The following is a 19,026-nucleotide window of genomic DNA, read 5'->3' as shown; positions in this document are numbered from 1 at the left end:
AGCAGATGTTTTATGCAGCGCAGTTTCAATATATTCAATATCCCAATAGCCTAGTTATTGGTTTAAAATGGGAAGAGACCAATTTCCGAGGAAATGTATCAATATATTTGATGTATGCTTCAGCTGTTTAACATTTTTATAGCTTTCTTCCGAATAAACAAATTTTTTATTCGTGATGTGAATAATGTATAATTTGCATTCAAAAGCTTTCCAAAAGTGATGTTGCAAAATAAAATGTTTTTATGATATCTTAGAAATTCTTTCTTCCATTTTGATTGGACATCAGCTTTTTGGTTGATGTGGATTACGTTATGGAAAAAGTATGATCATATTTTATACAGGTTGTATCATAAAAACAAAACAGTAAGGAAAACGCCATTAAAATTAGCAGCTTACGATATCTGCATAAACCTTTGGTGGAGACAAAAAATGTGTACTTGGGAATTGCAATAATTTATCAGAAAGAAAAATTTAGCAAATAATTACCATTTTTGCAGCGAGAATCGTGTTATTAACAAGCCCTTTTGAAAATACCAATTCTAAAAAGCAATTATAATACGTAAAGTTGAAATATGTCACATATTTTTTCACAAGTTTTAGCAAACTCGTACACTAACAATACATACAGACATCTATATTGCAGATTATTTTTCAATTTTCATTTTCAATTCTTATTTTTTCAAAAACTTTCAAAAACTATTCATATTTACATTAAATTGCCTTATGTATGCACAGTTAATAAGGGCTCTAACAAAATGCTTATAAAACAAAAAACCCACAATAATCTTTGATTTGAAAGCTAACCGTTCGCGTACAAGGGCGCCAGACGATTGATAATACGAGTGCTCTTATTCACATATTCATATGCTGTAATTCCTTATCACAAATCACAATTGATATCAAAGGAAACTAAAAAAAATAGAACGTGCATATACGTATGAATATTATCCTACCTCTAATTATTGATATTCTCGCATTCTTGCAAATTTCCTAAAACTTTGTTTGTTTGGAATTGTTTGCCCATGTATAAAAACTAATTAACCTATTATTTATATTTTGAACCTTGCAAAAGTGGAATGTTTTTTAGATTGACAGTGTAATCAATTGATAGTTGATCAAAAAAAGGTATTGAAAAATTAAAATGTTTAAAATTCAGTAGTGAAATTTATGTAAATACTTAATCAGCACACAGTCGCTGCGGACTAGTGAAGAACTGGTTGACATGCATGTATCAATCACAATCGATTAATTAAATTTTCTTTGGGAGGGTGCGCAGAAATGAATAAATGATTGAAATGTTAAATATGGATTGAAAAAAACGAATTTAAAATGGTACAGTACGGCAATAACTCATTCTTAATTTCCAGGAAGTATCATATTAGAGCCTCTAAATTAAATAGTATTCCATGGGAACAAACCTACAAAGTCACTTAGTATATTACTTGCATCCGTGGTGCTTGCTGTGGGCATTTGATTCATATTTCTAAATTTTTATACTTTTGGGAGCATTTTAAGTCTAAAATCGTTCCACCCAGTGAAAAAAATGAGCTCAACTTCCACCCTCGTTAAATATAAAATTTCTTTTTAGGAATAACATTATAAAAACAATTTGGTCAAAACAACCAATCAAAGTCTCCCACTTACAAGGGCTTAAAATACTCTCAAGACACATTTATGAAAAGTAAAATCATTAATAGTCGAGTTAAGTTATGTCATCAATATATAGTTAATTGGACGTAATCTATGTTTTGTATTATAAGTTATTTTGCCGATAAGCTCTTTTATCTTTCCTTTGCATTTTCTCTTAGTTCGCAGGTGAATATTAGCATAAAACTGATTACAAAAAAGCTGAGAAAAATATTTTTGCTACTATATTTCTTTTATAGCAACATCATTCAAGTCAACATCGGGCATTTGGATATATTTATTATTTATACCAACTATAAGGTACGATTGTAATAATAACTTGTTAGACTTCTTAAAATATGTCTATAGGGTTAATTACATAAATTTCTTAAATTAAATTGCAGCTATTGCCTTTTATTATTTGCAAAGTTTCTTTGAAATCGATTTCTCAAAGTATCATTTTTCGAAATTAATCTTACCGTCTTTTTTACGCTATAAAGACAGTTTGGAAAAATAAGATGAACATAAAGAGAAATATTGTTCTTTGACTGTTATTGCTTAATGACAGGTTTTCATTAATTCTGAAAATCATTTATCAAGGAAATTTGCAATTAGTAAAATCCATCCAACCTTAATATTCTTCAATAGCAGTAAAGCTATTGAAGAATATTAAGCTTTGTTTGCTGTCTTTAATTTCAAATGTTATTTTTCTTTTTCTGCAGCTTTGCAGTGTTGGCCTTTCGAATTTTGTTTTACTTTTAATAAACATTAAATTGCAAACATCTTCCATGCCTAATTCTCTGTCAATAAATTGGAATTAATCGTTGTTTTTTTTTTCATCATAGTTGTAAAGGCTATTAAACACAGCGACAGCGAAAGTGAGTGTTGTTAAGTTTGTTTAATGTTGGTCAAAATCTTGCTCATTGGTGGATACATCTGTTGCTAAGACTATCTATTTTCTTTTACTTTCAAAAATCATTTTGTTCAATTTTGATTGATCTGAACCCATATTAAAATTTAATCAAAAAACGTTGCCGAAGAAATTAGCATCTCTTCGTAAATTTGAGAGAAAGCGCCAATTAGATAGGCAGCTGCATCCACGAAATTTCAAACAGCTGCATAAGTAGTGATAGCTATTGATATTTCATCGAACAATAAATTGTTGTTTATAATTGGAATAACAATCTGCTAAAAATAAAGTTATCGAAATAACAAAGTTTTAAAAAAATGAGTGCAGAAAGACTAACGGAATAATTTATACATCAACCAAGAAATTGTTCAAATTAATTGGTCTTCTAAATTTCATTTTGAAGAATATTAAGCTGACCAAACTTAATGCGAGTGGTAATTTGCGAAACACCTAAATCATATTTTTCTTACACTAAAGCAGTCATGAAATAGTAAGTAAAATCTATCCACTCCTCCTCCTTGCATACGAGACAAGTCTACTCAAAAGCAGAGAGCCTAACGCTACAAGTCTCGGTTTGTGACCGGTTTAGCAGAGTTAAAAGGTGAAAGGACACTTACTTCAATTCCTCAATCTCAAACTTCTATTGCTTCTCCTAAGTTTGGTCAACTTAGTATTCTCATACAGTTTCTGTAATCGCTAGTGTATAGTTAATTAATTCATTTTAAGGAATCGGTATTCTTTAATTTAGGAGATTACGTACGTTTCAATGAAAATAAAGAAATGAGTAATTGGATCAAATTCGTATCACACTTTTATCATTTGCTGTATCTTAATGGTATTATTTATGGCATGGTAAAATTTTCACGTCATCCACCCACTCTTCTCCCTTCAAATTACGTCTTTAAAAATATAAGTGACTCAAGTTATGAATGTCTACATTACTGTGCACTGGATTGCTCTTGTTTAGCATGTCAAGTTTGTGACAAAGACTGTCAACTATTTTCTGTTCAAGTATCTCAGTTACCCTCTTCAACAAAGCTACAAAGTGATCGATGCCAGTATTTTGAAGTGGATGTTTTCAATAACGATGAAATAGTAAGTCAGTAACTAAATATGTAGTATTTGTGAAAAGATAAGATTGAATAAAAGAGTGTGTGCCAAAACGATTTACAGTGCAAAACTTTAAAATGGAACATATTTCTATTAGTGCTGATGCTATAATTAAGCACACTATTGTTCATGTAATGAGTGAAGTAACTTTTTATTACATTAAAATTCATAAATTTAAATGAATGCATATTCATTATAATATAAAACAAATTGCGAAGAAGCAAGACATCTTGAGATGCAAAATTTGAATCAAAACAAGACGTGAAGTAAACTGTAAATTTTCGACTTTATTTCAAAGTCGTCCTCAGACAGAATGATATTCAAAACCATACATACACATATATATTTACAACGAATGAAATAAGTAAACGGAAATAAGCAATAGAAATTAAATAGTGTGATATTTACAAAGGAAGATTTGGAAGAGGTGTAGTATTTCAAAAGGATGAATTGAAACTGCCGACACGACTGGTAGAATGAGTGTGTTATAAGTTGAGAAAAGAGTTGTAATTCTTTGCTAGCCTTAAGTCCCGTGTTGAGAAAAGGTTTGTTATGTTTGATGAGTAGTGCTTCAAGAAAAGCAAGAATGTGGTAGAATGTGGAACACCTTTAAAAAAGGTTTATTCAACTTTGTCAACCACGAAAAGTTGCAGCCAAATTAGTTAGGTAGCATCATATGATCCAAATATTGTTAATGTCAGCAGCTATTGAAAATAATATTCGTGAATTTTCAAGCCTTCGTTCTTCGTCATCAAGTCTCAGTTCTCGTTTTCAATATGTTGTGACATGTAAGTACATATATGCGCCGTTTGGGGTAGTTTTTCCACATTGTGACGCAATTTTTTACCAATTTATCCTCGATTCCTTTGTGAGTAAAGACAGGTAACTTCTCCAATAATTTTATCCATAAGATTAACTCTACTCAGACTACTCTTCGTATCATCAACATGCTGTTGTTTAAGCGCAAAATCATCTTCAACCGTCGCATTTTCTGTTTAAACTTCGATAAGTTTATGAATTCCCAGCCTACAAATAGACAAACAAGAGTTTTAAAAGAAGTAAAGTCTTCTATCGACTGAAAATCTTTAAAAATTGTCGACTTCAGCTGCGCTACTATTAGTTAGCCATGTTTGTTTATCAAATCTGACTGCAAAAACCAGAGCTCCTAGCGCGCTCGAGCCTATGTGACGTCTCATGCATAAGTTCTATTGTATACTTATGTTCATGATAAGCAACAAATCACGGGCGAAATTAGCTGTCGGCAAAAGAAATTACTTCAACAAATCGATTGGTTAATTTTATGCTTTAGAAATTTATAACCAGTGATTTTGTATAATAAAGATATTTTAAATTTAAAACTAGCGGTTTTAATTTTTTTCCTAGAGCTGGATCCGCTACTGCAACCTATAACCCGAGTATAGAATTGAAACATAAAACTATTTTCAAAAATTCTTTGTATATGTTTCTCTCTTTGTAGAGCCAAAACATTTGTACAAAAGCATTCAATTGTTGTGAAACATCGGAATTTTGCTTCAATAACGGAAAATGTATCCTCAACAAGTCAGGAAGAAATGGAAAGCGTGCATCTTGTAGTTGCGATGAAGGAATAATTGGTGACCGATGCGAAACTAAACCAAGGTCATGCTTAAGCTTTAAAGGCTATCCCAAAGGCTGGTATAAAATTTTTACAGCTGACAACAAACTTATAAAAGTTTACTGTGATTTTGACTCTTCAAACGCATGGACATTAGTTCAGTCGTACAGTTTGCTTTTCGAACAATTACAAAACGGCTCCTTACTTTGAGAATCATCCACGAAATGAAATGAATCCATCATGGGAAGATTACAGACTATCTCTTTCAAAAATGGTTTACCTAAATGAAAATGGAAATTCTCAATGGCGACTGACATGTAACTTTGAAAAAGACGGTTTAGTTATGACAGACTTACTTATAGCAACACACGAAAATGTTCCAATACTAAGAGCAACATATCGGAGGAACTGTGCGACTGTCAGCTATGTTGATATAAGAGGAAAAATTGCACCAACTGTCGTATTTTTTGGCAAGCAAGGGAAATTATTTTGCATGTTGATTCCACATTTAATCGTTTTGATTGTGACCAGATACGATTTGATGGTGATAAACCTTGCGGTAAAGCGGAGAGGATGATTTCGGATTTTACTATTGTGCAAACCATTTGCATCGTTGTAGCTCCTCCCAGGACGCAACAACACAGTTATGGTTTGGTGGAAAGATGAAAGTAGAGTAAGATAAAAAATGAAAGAGTACTTTAAGACATTGTACCATTGCAATAACATTACCGTATTATGAATACAAAAGTATAATCTATAGTAATATAACTATTAGATGAAGCATTGCCTAAGTTATATGAACGCCAAAGAAGATACAATTTACAAGAAAATCTTCAATGCTGTAATTTAAATGCGTTATAATGACTTTTACAAAGGAGGGACGTTGTAGTATCTGTCAATGTACATTAAGCTTGTCTAGTGAGATATGAGTAATTTAAAATTATGGTGCAGCAGATGTGTTTGAAAAGGAGCATACTACTTCTTTCATCTCTTATTTAATAAGCAAAATCTTTCTGTTTTACTTCTTCATGTGTCTTTGAAATTGTCAATTGAATAAACAAAACACGTTCAAATATGAAAAGTTGCAATGGCTTCCCTTTTATATATGTATATATAGCAATTTCGGATTGTGTTAGGAGTCTCATGATGAGACGTTCGCCGCTTAACAACTTCACCTTATGGCCAAAGAATTATTCGTCTTTTGAAATATGTTTGAATGACTTTACGATTTTTCTGCCATATAACGCTCGAGAACTCCAATCACTAAAGAAGTCATAACCAGAAGCACGAAAATGCTTTCGATTTGCCCTATTCGCATAAATCCCATAAAAACTTGCATTGATATTCTACAACCATGCACACATTTCACTTGTTTTTCCTTTTGATTTTAAACGTGGAGTTCTGCTAAAAATCTGTAAACTTCGAAAGTTTTCTTTTCAGCATCAATGGCTATGTTTTCCGTCGCTCGAGTATCGTAGTTTATTTTACGGTTCACAAAAGAAATTTTTGCTCGCTAATTCTCATTTTTCCCTTACATTCATGTGATGGACATTTATGGCTATTTTCGTTACAATTGGGGTATTTTATTTGAACATGCATGCCTCCGTTTGTAAATGCATAAATCGTGGGAAGTTAGTGCATCACTTAATATGTATGATTTCCTGTAATAAAGTTTCATATTAAATTTCAAAGACTCGAGTTAGTATAAGAGGTGATTGGTGTATATCATTGATAAGAAAAATAAAAGAAAACAAATAATATTTTACCCTAATCGCAAATAAATTTTGAAATTTTCGTGGTCTTCTGGAAGTGCAACAAAAAATTCTTATTAGCACAATATATTGCAGTCCGTTTTGGTTTTGTTGCATTGATATATATTAAATAGGCAAAATGAGTTATAACAATTAAAACAATTTATAATAGAGTTTATATGTATAAAAGCTGTGAGTACACAAATATGTTTTTAATACTTCTATCCTCCTTTTCTCTTTTTATGTCATTCCTAGTGAGGATGTGAGTGCACAATTGAAATAATTCGTATAATTTTAGGCACAAACTTAATTGGAGAAGTAAACGAGCTGAGGATCATGATTAATGGTTGCAACAGGGAACAGCTTAAAGATTTGTGGCCTGACAAGGCATTAAATGGCAATTTATTATCCGGGGCCTCCTCGTCATAATGGGTAGGCAGAAGTTTTTGTGAGGAGTTTTAAGCTTGCTTTGAAATTGCCGATTGGGTATTAAGTTCATACACCTTTCGAACTAAATACGAATTTATTAGAGGTAGCAAATTTTTGTATCTCAATGCCCTATTACTAGACAAACAAACAATCCTGATGACGGTTCCTAACTTAACGACCTCGGAGATCATGAGACAAAGGTTCCACGACAAAGAGTAGAATTTGTACAAAAAAATGTCAGTTCCTTTTGAAAACATTTGAATCGAAATGTTTTTCCGTTTTTGTTACCTCGTAAAAAGAAGAATGTTGAAAATCGTGACGTAAGGTTCGGGTAATTTGTAACTATTGCAGACAATAATACCATACGAAAAAATGGATTGTTGGAAGTCTTATTAAAGTTTACTTTGTTGACGATTGTAAAGTAAGAAACGATAAGGTAAAGACATCTCCTGGAGAATATTGTAGACCGACATCAAAAAGTGTTATAATCAAATCAACAAAACGTTATAAGGAATGAAGATGAGAAGTTAACTGGGAAGGGTGGAGGATGATAAGTTCAATAATTATGTAGATCAGAATATAGCTAAGTGCTTAGTTACACTTCAGTCTCTAGGTAAAGTTGAACGAATAAACATTTATAAATTGTTGAATTTGGTAACCAGTCGTAAAATTGAGATTCAATAGAAGCAAGTTTGTTAATCTAAAATTTCATTGTCTTTGTTATAATAAGTAGTAATCTAAACCGTTTATCATATGAAATTTAGATTGAATAAAAACTGATAGTTGACCCAATCCTAACTTTTTATTGATCAATAGTTTTTTCACAGCTTCAGCTGCACCATGACCAATCTTTACGTATATTTTGTTGTTGAATTCTCCTGAATTTTGGAACCGAATGTTGAAATGTATTTTCTTTTGAAATTGAGACAAGGTGAATGTTGTACTTTTTCATGTTGACGGATGTTGAAGAAGAGGACTTAACCAAAAAAGGAAATTCATTACATTTCCCATTGGAATTTGGTAAATGTAACAACTGATAAGATTATTTGCATGTATCATCCTATGATGCAGTGAAATGTATCCATTATTGTTAGCAATTCGACAAAGAAACATGAGTTGGGCGATATTAGAACTTGAACAATCTATATTTAAAAGACATTTTCAGCTCAGGCCCTCACTAAGGTTAAATTTTATATGTGAAGGTTTAGTGTAAAATCAGTGCTGTAGAACTAAATTAGGCAGATGAGGGGTTCTCTTGGTGTTCTTGTCAATAGCGTCCCTCCACTTCTACAGCACTGTGTAAAATATACTTAAAGAAATTATTACAAATTGCTTACCTAGATCTGCCTCAACGAAACAGCCAAAACGAGCAAGATTATAACGTATATCGTTAGATACAAATCAAATCTATAAACTGAAAATAAATTCTATGCAGTGTTTGCATATGACGTTAATGCGGCACTAGATGAAAGTGTGTTGCTCAACAGACCATGAGATTAACATAAAATCTTTTCTCTATGAACGTGATAGCCCAACAAAAGTCTTTTAATAGAGCCATTACGACAGTAATTAGAAAATAAAAAAGATTCTTTGTTATATGACGTTTGATCTTTGCCTTAAGATATGTTCAGAACAAAATAATAAATATTTACACGAGGCTTCAAATATAACCAAATAATAATCCTCTTAACCTCCATTAAATGTTGTTCCTTCCATTTTGTCCTGTCATCCAACCTTCCTACTTTTCTCATATGAGAATTAACACCCTGTAAATGTCTGCTTCCATTTGCAATCTCATGTAAATATTGTCATTTTGTCAGAAGACGTCTTTTAAAGACGAAACGTCATTAATATAAAACCTTTTATTTTTATTCTTGATTTATTGTTATTACGACTTCATTAAAAGACTTATGCCGGGTTATCACAATCATCATGAAAATTCGCTTTTGCCTGGCAAATCTTTGGCCACGATTTTGAATTTTTCTCAATACATGCAATTTCCCCTCAACATTGCGATCGATGAGAATACTTTACAGACTGCCCAGATATTCTCATTGATTCATTGGACATTTACGTTTGCACTAGCAGAGCGCATTTCTTGAATCAATTTGTTTTTATTGTTTAAAGTCACGATTTAGTGAAAAGAATATAATAAATTTAGCGGCTAAAATGAAAGTAAAAATAACTCAAAATTCACAAGGTATTTATATTGACACACTTCAATTAGATAATCGTCCCTGCTTAAGTTAAATGTTGAAATTTTTTCAAAGCAATTCGTACTTTACACAAATATACGACAAAGAAAATGCCTTTTCTTGAGAAAATAAATTTTCCAAAAACTTTTCACTGTTTTAAGTACTATTTGTGCACACTAAATATACAGACTAAAAGAGTAATTAATTTTCAATTGACCTTCGATAACATAACATAACAACACTAAATATTTTCTCTTAAATCTTGAGCACCTACCAAGACAAGCATATACAACAAAGCACTCCATACATAAGTAACACCCTACGTATGCCACTCATTCTACTTAAAAAATCACATTTTTAAACTTGCACCGACATCTTGATTCCCACTCATATAGTAAAAAGAACAATCAATGGTACGTAGATTGACATTTGAGAGTTGAGATGTTATTAGCTTGAAGAGCGTTGTTGTCTTAAAAATTCCCACGCATTGATCAACTATTGGTGGGTCGCAATCATCCCCCTGGGAGTAAGGAAACAATGGAATGCTTGCCATGTTTTATAAAATTTGCATTGTAAATAAATAAAATCCTTTTTTAAAATCATCCAACTTTGCGACCATGACGTATCCTGCAAGTCAAGAATAGAGAGCTTAAGCAACAACGTTTTATCCGACAACGGCGTTGTGAGAGATCGCGGAAGACTGGGACGAGCATGACGTTCCCGCGTATATTTAAAACAGTTAAGCAAAGTTCGTAATAGAAAGCGGCGGTAGAAAGTGAACTCTTTTTCATGTCTTCGTTTAAAACAATACGAAACTTTTGTCTTGTGCTTTTTGAAGAAGGTTATATTACAGAATATGAATTGATCATATTGTACAAGGCATATAAATCAAGGAACCCAGAGCTTCCATTCAAAATTATGAGCCATTTTGTTTAGATAATCTGAGTGAGGGTGAATGTAAAGTAGAATTCCGAGCCAACAAACACGATTTGATTTTCCTCCAACAAAATCTTAGAATCCCTGAAATAGTCAAGTGTCCACAAAGGACAACATGTTCTGGACTGGAGGGGCTATGCATTCTTTTAAATCGTCTTGCTTACCCTTGTCGATTTTCAGACATGATTGGCAGATTTGGGCGACCAGTTCCTGAGTTGTGTATGATTGCAAATACCATCATTGACTTTATTTATAATTATCATAAGCGAAAAATTACAGAATGAAACCATGATCTTTTAAGTCCAGAAAATCTACAGGTTTATGCCAATGCCATCCATGAAAAAGGAGCACCTTATGAAAATTGCTTTGGCTTTATTGATGGAACGGTCAGACCAATTTCACGGCCAACAAAACATCAGCGAATTGTTTACAATGGCCATAAAAGAGTTCACTCTTTGAAGTTCCAGGGTGTGGCATTGCCAAATGGTTTGATTGCACATATTTTTGGTCCAGTTGGTATGCTTATATTATTTAAATGAAAATATTATTGTACACACTATATTGTACAAGGAAAACAGTCTATAACTCAGGCAAATACTTTCTATATTACAGAAGGAAAAACATGATGCTGGTATGCTGGCTGACTCAAACTTCCTTCAAGACCTGGAACAAAATGCTTTTTCTGTGGATGGGAGACCATTATGCATATATGGGGATCCAGCTTATCCACAGAGGATTCATCTACAAGCTCCTTTTCGGCATGGGGTAATCACAGACAGAATGAAAGAATTCAACAAGCAAATGAGTTCAGTTAGAGTGTCTGTGGAATGGTTATTTGGAGATGTGATCAACTCATTCCGGTTCATGGACTTCAAAAAAAACCTCAAAATAGGTCTAAGTAGTGTTGGGAAAGCATATATTGTCTGTGCGTTGTTAAGAAATTCACTCACTTGCATGTATGGAAATATAACATCCAAGTTTTTTCAGTTAGATCCTCCAACCTTGGAGAATTACTTTGTAACTAATTAATGAATGCCAAAATGACTCATTATTAAACACACAAACAATTAGCAAGTATGTAACTTGTTATGTAAATACTGACAAGTGTAAGTGAGAAAGTTGTTATAGTTCAAATAACAAAACATTAAAAGTTCATAGTTACACAGATTGCTAAAACACAACAGTTAAGAATTCTTTCCTTGTAAGTGACAACACAATCTTACTTGGTTGTGAACCTCTGAATAATGTCAAGAAATGCTGTTGACAATTGCTGTTGTTGCTGAAGAAGTAAAGCTTGGCTCTCCATCATTTTTAGATTTTGTTGTTGCATCATTTTAAGACTTCTGTTTGTTGTGTAGCTGCTTGGGTACTCAATTGATTTTGTATTTCTTGCTCATTTCGCTTTACTTCTAGTTCTGCACGACGGATTTCAATTTCCTTGCTTGATCTTTCTCTCAAATATTCGACTAATTCACAACTTCCGCGGCGTACTTTCTTAAACTTAACATCAGAGTTTTGCCAATCAGATTTTCTCTTACTTGTTTCGCCCATTCGTTCCAAGGCTGTCATCCTTATATCAATAGGATTTGCATTTTCCTTTTGCTTTTGAACTGATGCTACCTCAAGGAAGCTGTCCTCTTTTTGGCACAACTCTTCAATCAAACTTTCTTTCTCCGACAGTTCGTCGATATCAATGCCACTTGCCCTTTCTTCTTCGCGCATCTTCTGCTTGAACTTAGCTTTTAAAAGACTCCACCGGTCTCGAACACTTCTCTTGTCTTTTAAAGTAAAGACTGGCGCTTCCGTTTTAAGTTTTCGACAATAGAATCCCATACTAATCCCCGATTGGGGCTTCCCTTTTTGTAGTGGAACAGATCACTAACCATCATTTCTCTCATCAACAATAAATCGTGCTCATCTGTCCACTCCATTTTCTTTGAATTGTCAGCCATGTTAATTTTAGAGAGGTTTTAGAGGCAACCTTCGAACAAGTATTTTCACGTCGGCGCGGAGGCCCGACGGCGTAAACAAAATACATACAACGCAGAACGGAAATAAAAACAACTTCCTCTTGCCGTTGCCGTCCAGTAAAACGTAGTTGCTTAAGCTCTCTAATAGATCAATACATCTGCAATTCATATCCGAAACATTTTATTAGTTTAGAGTGCAGAACATTCCCCATCAATGGATATTGTAAACAACTATGGTTTACATTGAAAGATATACGTATAACAGATTCATTTTCCAATATGTAAAACAAAATGTTGCTAAGCAGATCCACTATCATGAGTCACGGTTTCACAGTTATCAAATGCGTTCATCACCTTCGCGTTTCACCGATGTGCATTTAGAAGCCCCAAAACAAATAAACGATAGATTGGCGACGATTTTCTCAGTGTGAATAATCATATTAGTTAAAAAAGAGATAGCCACATAGCACGCTTTTATGAATTCTACACTTACGACAAATTTTGAAAACGTTTTGCGGGCAATAATTATTACAGTTATAAGCAATCTTTAATCGGAAAACCGATTTAAAGCCTTGTGATGTATAAGACGGAGCGGATCTGTATTTTAGTCTTTTTGTCCGCTTTTCACACTTTATTCATTTTGTCCACCCTAAAGCATTTTGTCCACCCAAAGAGAACAATATAATTAATTTAGTGGCTAAAATGAAAGTAAAAACAAGGCAAAATTAACAGTGCTCTTTGTTATCGACACACTTCAAATAATCGTCTATGCTTAAGTTAAATGTTATTCTACTTTTCTAAGGTAATTTGTACTTTACACCGCACTTAAATATATATCGCGGACGCTATAATGTTATATAATTCATAATGTTATGAGGAATAATGAAAACCAATAGTCAATGTGGCCCCGATCGATAAGTGAATAAACAGAAATTTACATTCTATTCACGACGACGTCATGAATAGTTATCAAAACAAAAAAAATTGCAAATTTCAAAATTTCTCACTACCATTTATCGACTAGTATCAAGCGAGTAAAAAATATAATACGCCGCTCTATTTAAGTACTGAAAAATGAACGAATATTTTTTCCACCATGATGATCACTGAGATTTATAAGGTTTTGCCTAGTACTAAGACACACATGCTACCTCGTCTGGCTCTATCAGCTGTCATCAAAATGTTAAAACAAATCTTCTGAGCATTAGACTTTAAATCACTTTCAATTGTTTTGAATTTTTGTCATAACTTGTATTTAGCAAATTTAAATGGATGATATTTAAGTGAGTATATGATAGAAGATTATAATCACCAACACATTCACAAGCAGAAGAATTGTTGGAAGAGAATTTTGTAAAACAAACATAAAAACTCAAGTCCGCAATTCTAAATATTTTATCTTCATTCTTGAGCATCTACCATGACCAACAAATACAACCAAACACTCCATACGTAAGTCACTCTACCTACTGCGTAAGACAAACATTTTTAAACTTGCCCCATTCTGACTCCCACTCAAAATACACAAATGGGGTTGTTATGGGTGACAAAAATTCTCATTTAATTGCCGACATATAAACTTGAATTCATATGGCCAAATAATCTTTTTGGTATGAAATATTGACGATTATGAAAGGACGGTGTTACATTATCAAATCGTATATAAAATAGCATTGACACTTCCAATAAATTAAAAATAATTGGAATTAGCAATTAATGATGTGATAGATTTGAGCTCTTTTATGTTGAACTTACCGCTGGATATACAACATACAACATTATCAAATTCACATTTTGGACTGATTTGTTAGAAATGCGACATTATATGTCAGCAAACTAATATTTTGGCAATTACTCAATTTCAAATTCTAGTACTTTGCATTTAATTGTTTCAATTGAAAGAGTTTTAAGACATTTACGCACTTTGAACCGTCACAACAAAATTAATTATCAAATCTTTGTAATAAGCAGGCAATCTTTACTGTCGTCAAACTATTCCATTTGCTGTCGATGGCCGATCATTTTTTAAAGCGTAATCTATATAGTCGTCGAAATTAAAGAAACCTTTACTATGGTTTACAACAGGTAAGATAATAAAAAGAAATAAAAATGTCAATTCTCGTAAGGAAATCTATGGAACGATCAAATATTCTAGACAAATTCACATATGACGGAGTGTTGTCTGAACGGTTCAAATACGGCAGCATATAGCACTCTATAAAGATTTCAATTGGCAACACCACAAAAGTTGCTATAACTGTAAAATTAGTTGGTAATTTTCTTAATAAATTTTCTTAAAGGCAAAATTAAATCGGAGAGCAATATGTAGTGCGAACGGGGACTTACGTTAAATGTCTTTAAATAAATAGAATTAAAAGAATAACAAGTACATGTAGCACTGTTGCATACGCTATGAAAATAAAACTGAAACTGAAGGAAAGAAAAAATGCGCGTTGCTATAAACGAAACTCGAAATTACTAGTTTCCCTCATTTCCAAAATATGTGAAAAAAATATAATTTTACTCTACATTTGAAGAGCTGTTTAGAGCAGTGATTATGGTTGATTGATTAAAAGACTTTCAGGAGGTTTATTGATAACTAATCATATAAATTGTTCGGACTTTTTCTCGGTAAAATTTATTATACATATATGCGCATGACGTATACTACACACGTGTACTCAATGACAAAATAACTTAACTAATTAAATATGAAAATAAAAAACAGTGTATTTCAATCCTTTTCGAGATGCTGTTACTCAATTTTAACAAAAAAAAATTTAGGTATAATATGCACATTGTTACTTGATACGCTTAGAAACATCAATTTAAAGCACAAAGTTGGTCTTGTTCTTCGCTATGTTTTACATATTAATTTGCTTACAAAATCTTTTAAGGGCTTACAAATAGTCTCGTTTATATCTTTATTACAATAAGAAAGTACATGAAAACCTTTTTTATCAAAAAACCTTACCATAATTACTAGCTAAGACTCACTGCATCTAAATACAAATCATAGTATAACTTGTTGGCAATCACACAAAAATTAACATATTTTGATTATTGGGATATCAACAATGTTACAATGTCGTAAACAAATTCAAATCACCCTGAAGCTGAATTCTAGACAAAGCAACTCACATTATGATCTGAGCAACTCACATTATGATCCTACTTATAAGACTTGTCGGGTATAATTTTGTAGTTTACTGCGACAAAGTTACTTGCGACTAATTATGAGTTTTAATTCGTTACTCAGTTGAACCGAAGTTGTTTTCATATATTTACTGTGGTGGGTGGTAAGGAGTAGAGCGATCTTTAATCACTTCTAAAAGTTGATCTTTGCTGACCTTTTTATTTGCATTTACTTCGGCAATACACAGCGCGCGAACTGGTAAAGCAGAGAATTGCCAAGTAAAAAAAGATTGTATTTGAGTAAATTAAGCTCGTTTCGGACTTTTAAACATTACATTTAGTGGTAACTGTTACAACATCCGCAATAAATTGTAGTGATCATTCTGACTGCCGAAGAATTGAGGATGAATTCATTTATAAACTTTACATACATTAAAATGCTCAAAATCAACAATTCATTTAGCACAACAGAATTTCTAGGCTCTTGAATCTCTTTTCTGAACGTTTTTTTGTGAGCAATTTAAATTTTTTTTATTTTAAGTTAGTTTGGAATCGACTTACTTACGTTGAAAACATAAGATTCACAGTCCATTCTTCTTTAAACGCCATCCATATTCGGCTGGTTAGAGGATTTTGAGCGGCGACCAAGCGACTGCGTCCGTTGTTTACTGTAAACAAAAAATAGAACTCTGCAAAACATAAAATCGTTTCCTCTAAAATGCGCTTAGCTGGCAAGATAAATTTATAAACTAACTATACATAATAAGTAAGAGTAATGATTTTTTATCTAATTTCAGAAGTTTCATTGCGAAATTAGCCAAATTTCGCACCTTAAAATTGGCTTTGATGATTCAATCGATTGTGACGACATTGTCTATTATTTATATTATGATTCAAACTGATTCACTGGATAGAGTTAGTCGACTTGAGATTGTTACAAACCGTTGCCAAGGCTGCTGCAAGATAGAAAACTATTCTATTCTTGCAATATCAAGGGAAACCCAGATTGCAGACAAACTTCATAAACTTTCACGAGCTTTGAGACAATACGAAATTCCTGATAATATTATGAATATTTTACACGAAGCAGAGCGTACCATTGAGAATCTTGAAAGCGAGCTGGAAAAATATAGAACATTTCGAATCAGTAGACTCAAGGAGCTAGAGGGAAATTTTATCGAAGAGGATATATCTCAAGACGAAGAACTAGTACCAAAAACCAAACCAACATGGAAGAAAAAGTCATAAAGGTCCTCAAATGTTCTCAAATTAAGTTTAAAGTGAAGCCCTAGTAAAAATCTCATTGCGCAAGATTATAATAAAATAGTGTGTATATTTAGTTACTTATTAAACTTCTTGTTCCTAGTCTGGTTATAAGACAATTTATAAAACACTATTCAAAGTGACTCGAATATACAATATATTATATAAACTGTATATCTTAAGAGAAAAGATTACCAGTATTAAAATTTTAACAAATTGTTATGTTTTTACAAGATTGTCTTTTCATTTTTTTCTTAATTATTAGGTTTATTTATATAGTTAATCACAAAGATTCTAACCATAATATTTCCACTAAGAGTACGTTTACACTACTCCGGATTGCTCGGAAAACAGCGCAAAAAAGTAACAGAACCGGTTTGCATTTATACTGCACCGGAGCGGAATTGTCCGAAGACATCGCTTTCTCCGCAGCAATATGACCACACTTTTTAAACGTGATTGAACGAAAACGGAGCGCTACGACCACACTTTTTAAACGTGATTGAACGAAAACGGAGCGATACGATCACACTTTTTAAACGTGATTGAACGAAAACGGAGCGCTACGATCACACTTTTTAAACGTGATTGAACGAAAACGGAGCGATACGACCACACTTTTAAAACGTCGTTGAACGAAAACGGAGCGATACGAGCACACTTTTAAAACGTCGTTGAACGAAAACGGAGCGATACGAGCACACTTTAAAACGTCGTTGAACGAAAACGGAGCGATACGAGCACACTTTTAAAACGTCGTTGAACGAAAACGGAGGGTTACACATTGTCCGGTAAACAGATAACCGTTAATATTTCATTACACTTTGATACCAGTTCTTTTGACGATCAACAAACTCCTACCATTGCCCAAACTACGTTTAAAAAATGAAAGACAGAAAAATTTGATCTAAGAGCTGCACCATCTAATTTTAGATGACTCATGCGTAGATTATATCTTGGGTTCAGTCGATAAATCTTACAAAGCAATAGATCTCTGACAAAACATATAAAATCCTTGCGAAAGGTAGCTTCAAAGACATCAAATGAATTCAAGACAAAGCAATTGAGTAAACTAATTAACCCATATGGAAAATGAAGAAAATGTACTTGGTGTTTAATGGTGTAATTAGAAACAGGTGTTGAAAAATAAAGTTATGACAGACGCGTAACTAAAACAATGACAAAAGGAAGTACTCGCATTTGAATAGCAAGAATATAATATCCCATATGGTATACAGCTTCGTCTCTGAAAACAGCAAAGATTGGAATGCAGGATTTTTGTCTGTCAGGTTTAGAGTTGGATTCTCAACTCTGTAGAGAAATGAACACTTAAATAATCTCTTCCAATTATCACACAGAGCTACCAAACTTATCAGCACGGGCTTCAAATGAGACATGTACGTATACAAACGGAAGGTAAAGGAAGAGAGTCACAGCTAAATCACAACAGAAGGAGTTAAGCATTCCGTGATAAAAGCAGCAGTTTTAGCAAGCACATTATGAAATAGTATTCAAGACGAAAAGCAAATACTAATCAGAGAAGTTATTTTGTTCACAGACAGTTCCGTTACACAAGTTTGAATCTCAAATCAGAAAAATCGTTATAAACTGTTTCCGCCCAACTGTGTTGGAGAAATTACAAGTAATACAAACGAATCAAATAAAAACACATTTCGAGTGTGAAAACCCTGCTGACGATACTTCACTCAGTATACCAGAACTTATGCGTAAATCCCAAGAAGAATGGCCAAAGAGGCTATGGAGCTTGATAATAATGAGATATATAAAGAAATGCAAAGGGGAGAAAGAGTAGGTTTAGCTAAATCCGTGAAAAGGATGGGTATCATTGACAAGGACAGAGTTTCTTACTTGCAAAAACTTATATGCCTCTTTCAAAACACGCACAAGTTGAAAGCCAAGATGAAGTTAGATAAAACTAGTGTAATGTCAAGAGCACAATATCACTCCGAATGAGATAGAACGTAAACGTCTTTATCTGATTAGGAAAGTTCGAGGACGTTTCAAAGAAAAAGTTGAAATGTGACTTTATAAGTTTGAGACCATTTGCTTATAAGAACGTCATTTTTTAAGTTTGAGGAAGAAAGGA

General features: G+C 32.9%; 2 protein-coding genes and 1 long non-coding RNA gene across 3 annotated transcripts; 1 reads left to right on the top strand and 2 right to left on the bottom strand.

Moving 5' to 3' along the window:
• Window positions 1-4,134: 4,134 nt before the first annotated feature.
• LOC124457462 lies at window positions 4,135-16,687 on the bottom strand. Its single transcript, XR_006952608.1, has 6 exons — window positions 16,599-16,687; window positions 16,218-16,324; window positions 8,758-8,834; window positions 5,597-8,396; window positions 5,446-5,520; window positions 4,135-4,672 (listed from the first exon to the last, which is right to left on the bottom strand). It is a non-coding gene; the product is annotated as an uncharacterized LOC124457462 (long non-coding RNA).
• LOC124457460 lies at window positions 11,600-12,586 on the bottom strand. The gene is given in 2 exon segments (XM_047007707.1): window positions 11,600-12,356; window positions 12,359-12,586. Coding segments are annotated over 2 exon segments (621 nt in total). The 5' UTR covers window positions 12,504-12,586; the 3' UTR covers window positions 11,600-11,880.
• Window positions 14,472-17,152, top strand: LOC124457461. Its single transcript, XM_047007708.1, has 2 exons — window positions 14,472-14,606; window positions 16,454-17,152. The coding sequence occupies exons 1-2, from the start codon at window positions 14,593-14,595 to the stop codon at window positions 16,902-16,904; spliced, it is 465 nt and encodes a 154-aa protein (XP_046863664.1). The 5' UTR covers window positions 14,472-14,592; the 3' UTR covers window positions 16,905-17,152.
• Window positions 17,153-19,026: the final 1,874 nt, after the last annotated feature.

This window comes from Xenia sp. Carnegie-2017, unplaced genomic scaffold (genome assembly GCF_021976095.1).
Source record: "Xenia sp. Carnegie-2017 unplaced genomic scaffold, XeniaSp_v1 HiC_scaffold_6, whole genome shotgun sequence".
NCBI lineage: Eukaryota > Metazoa > Cnidaria > Anthozoa > Malacalcyonacea > Xeniidae > Xenia > Xenia sp. Carnegie-2017.
Note: the sequence above shows the minus strand (reverse complement) of the source record. Positions and strands in the feature narration are given on the sequence as shown.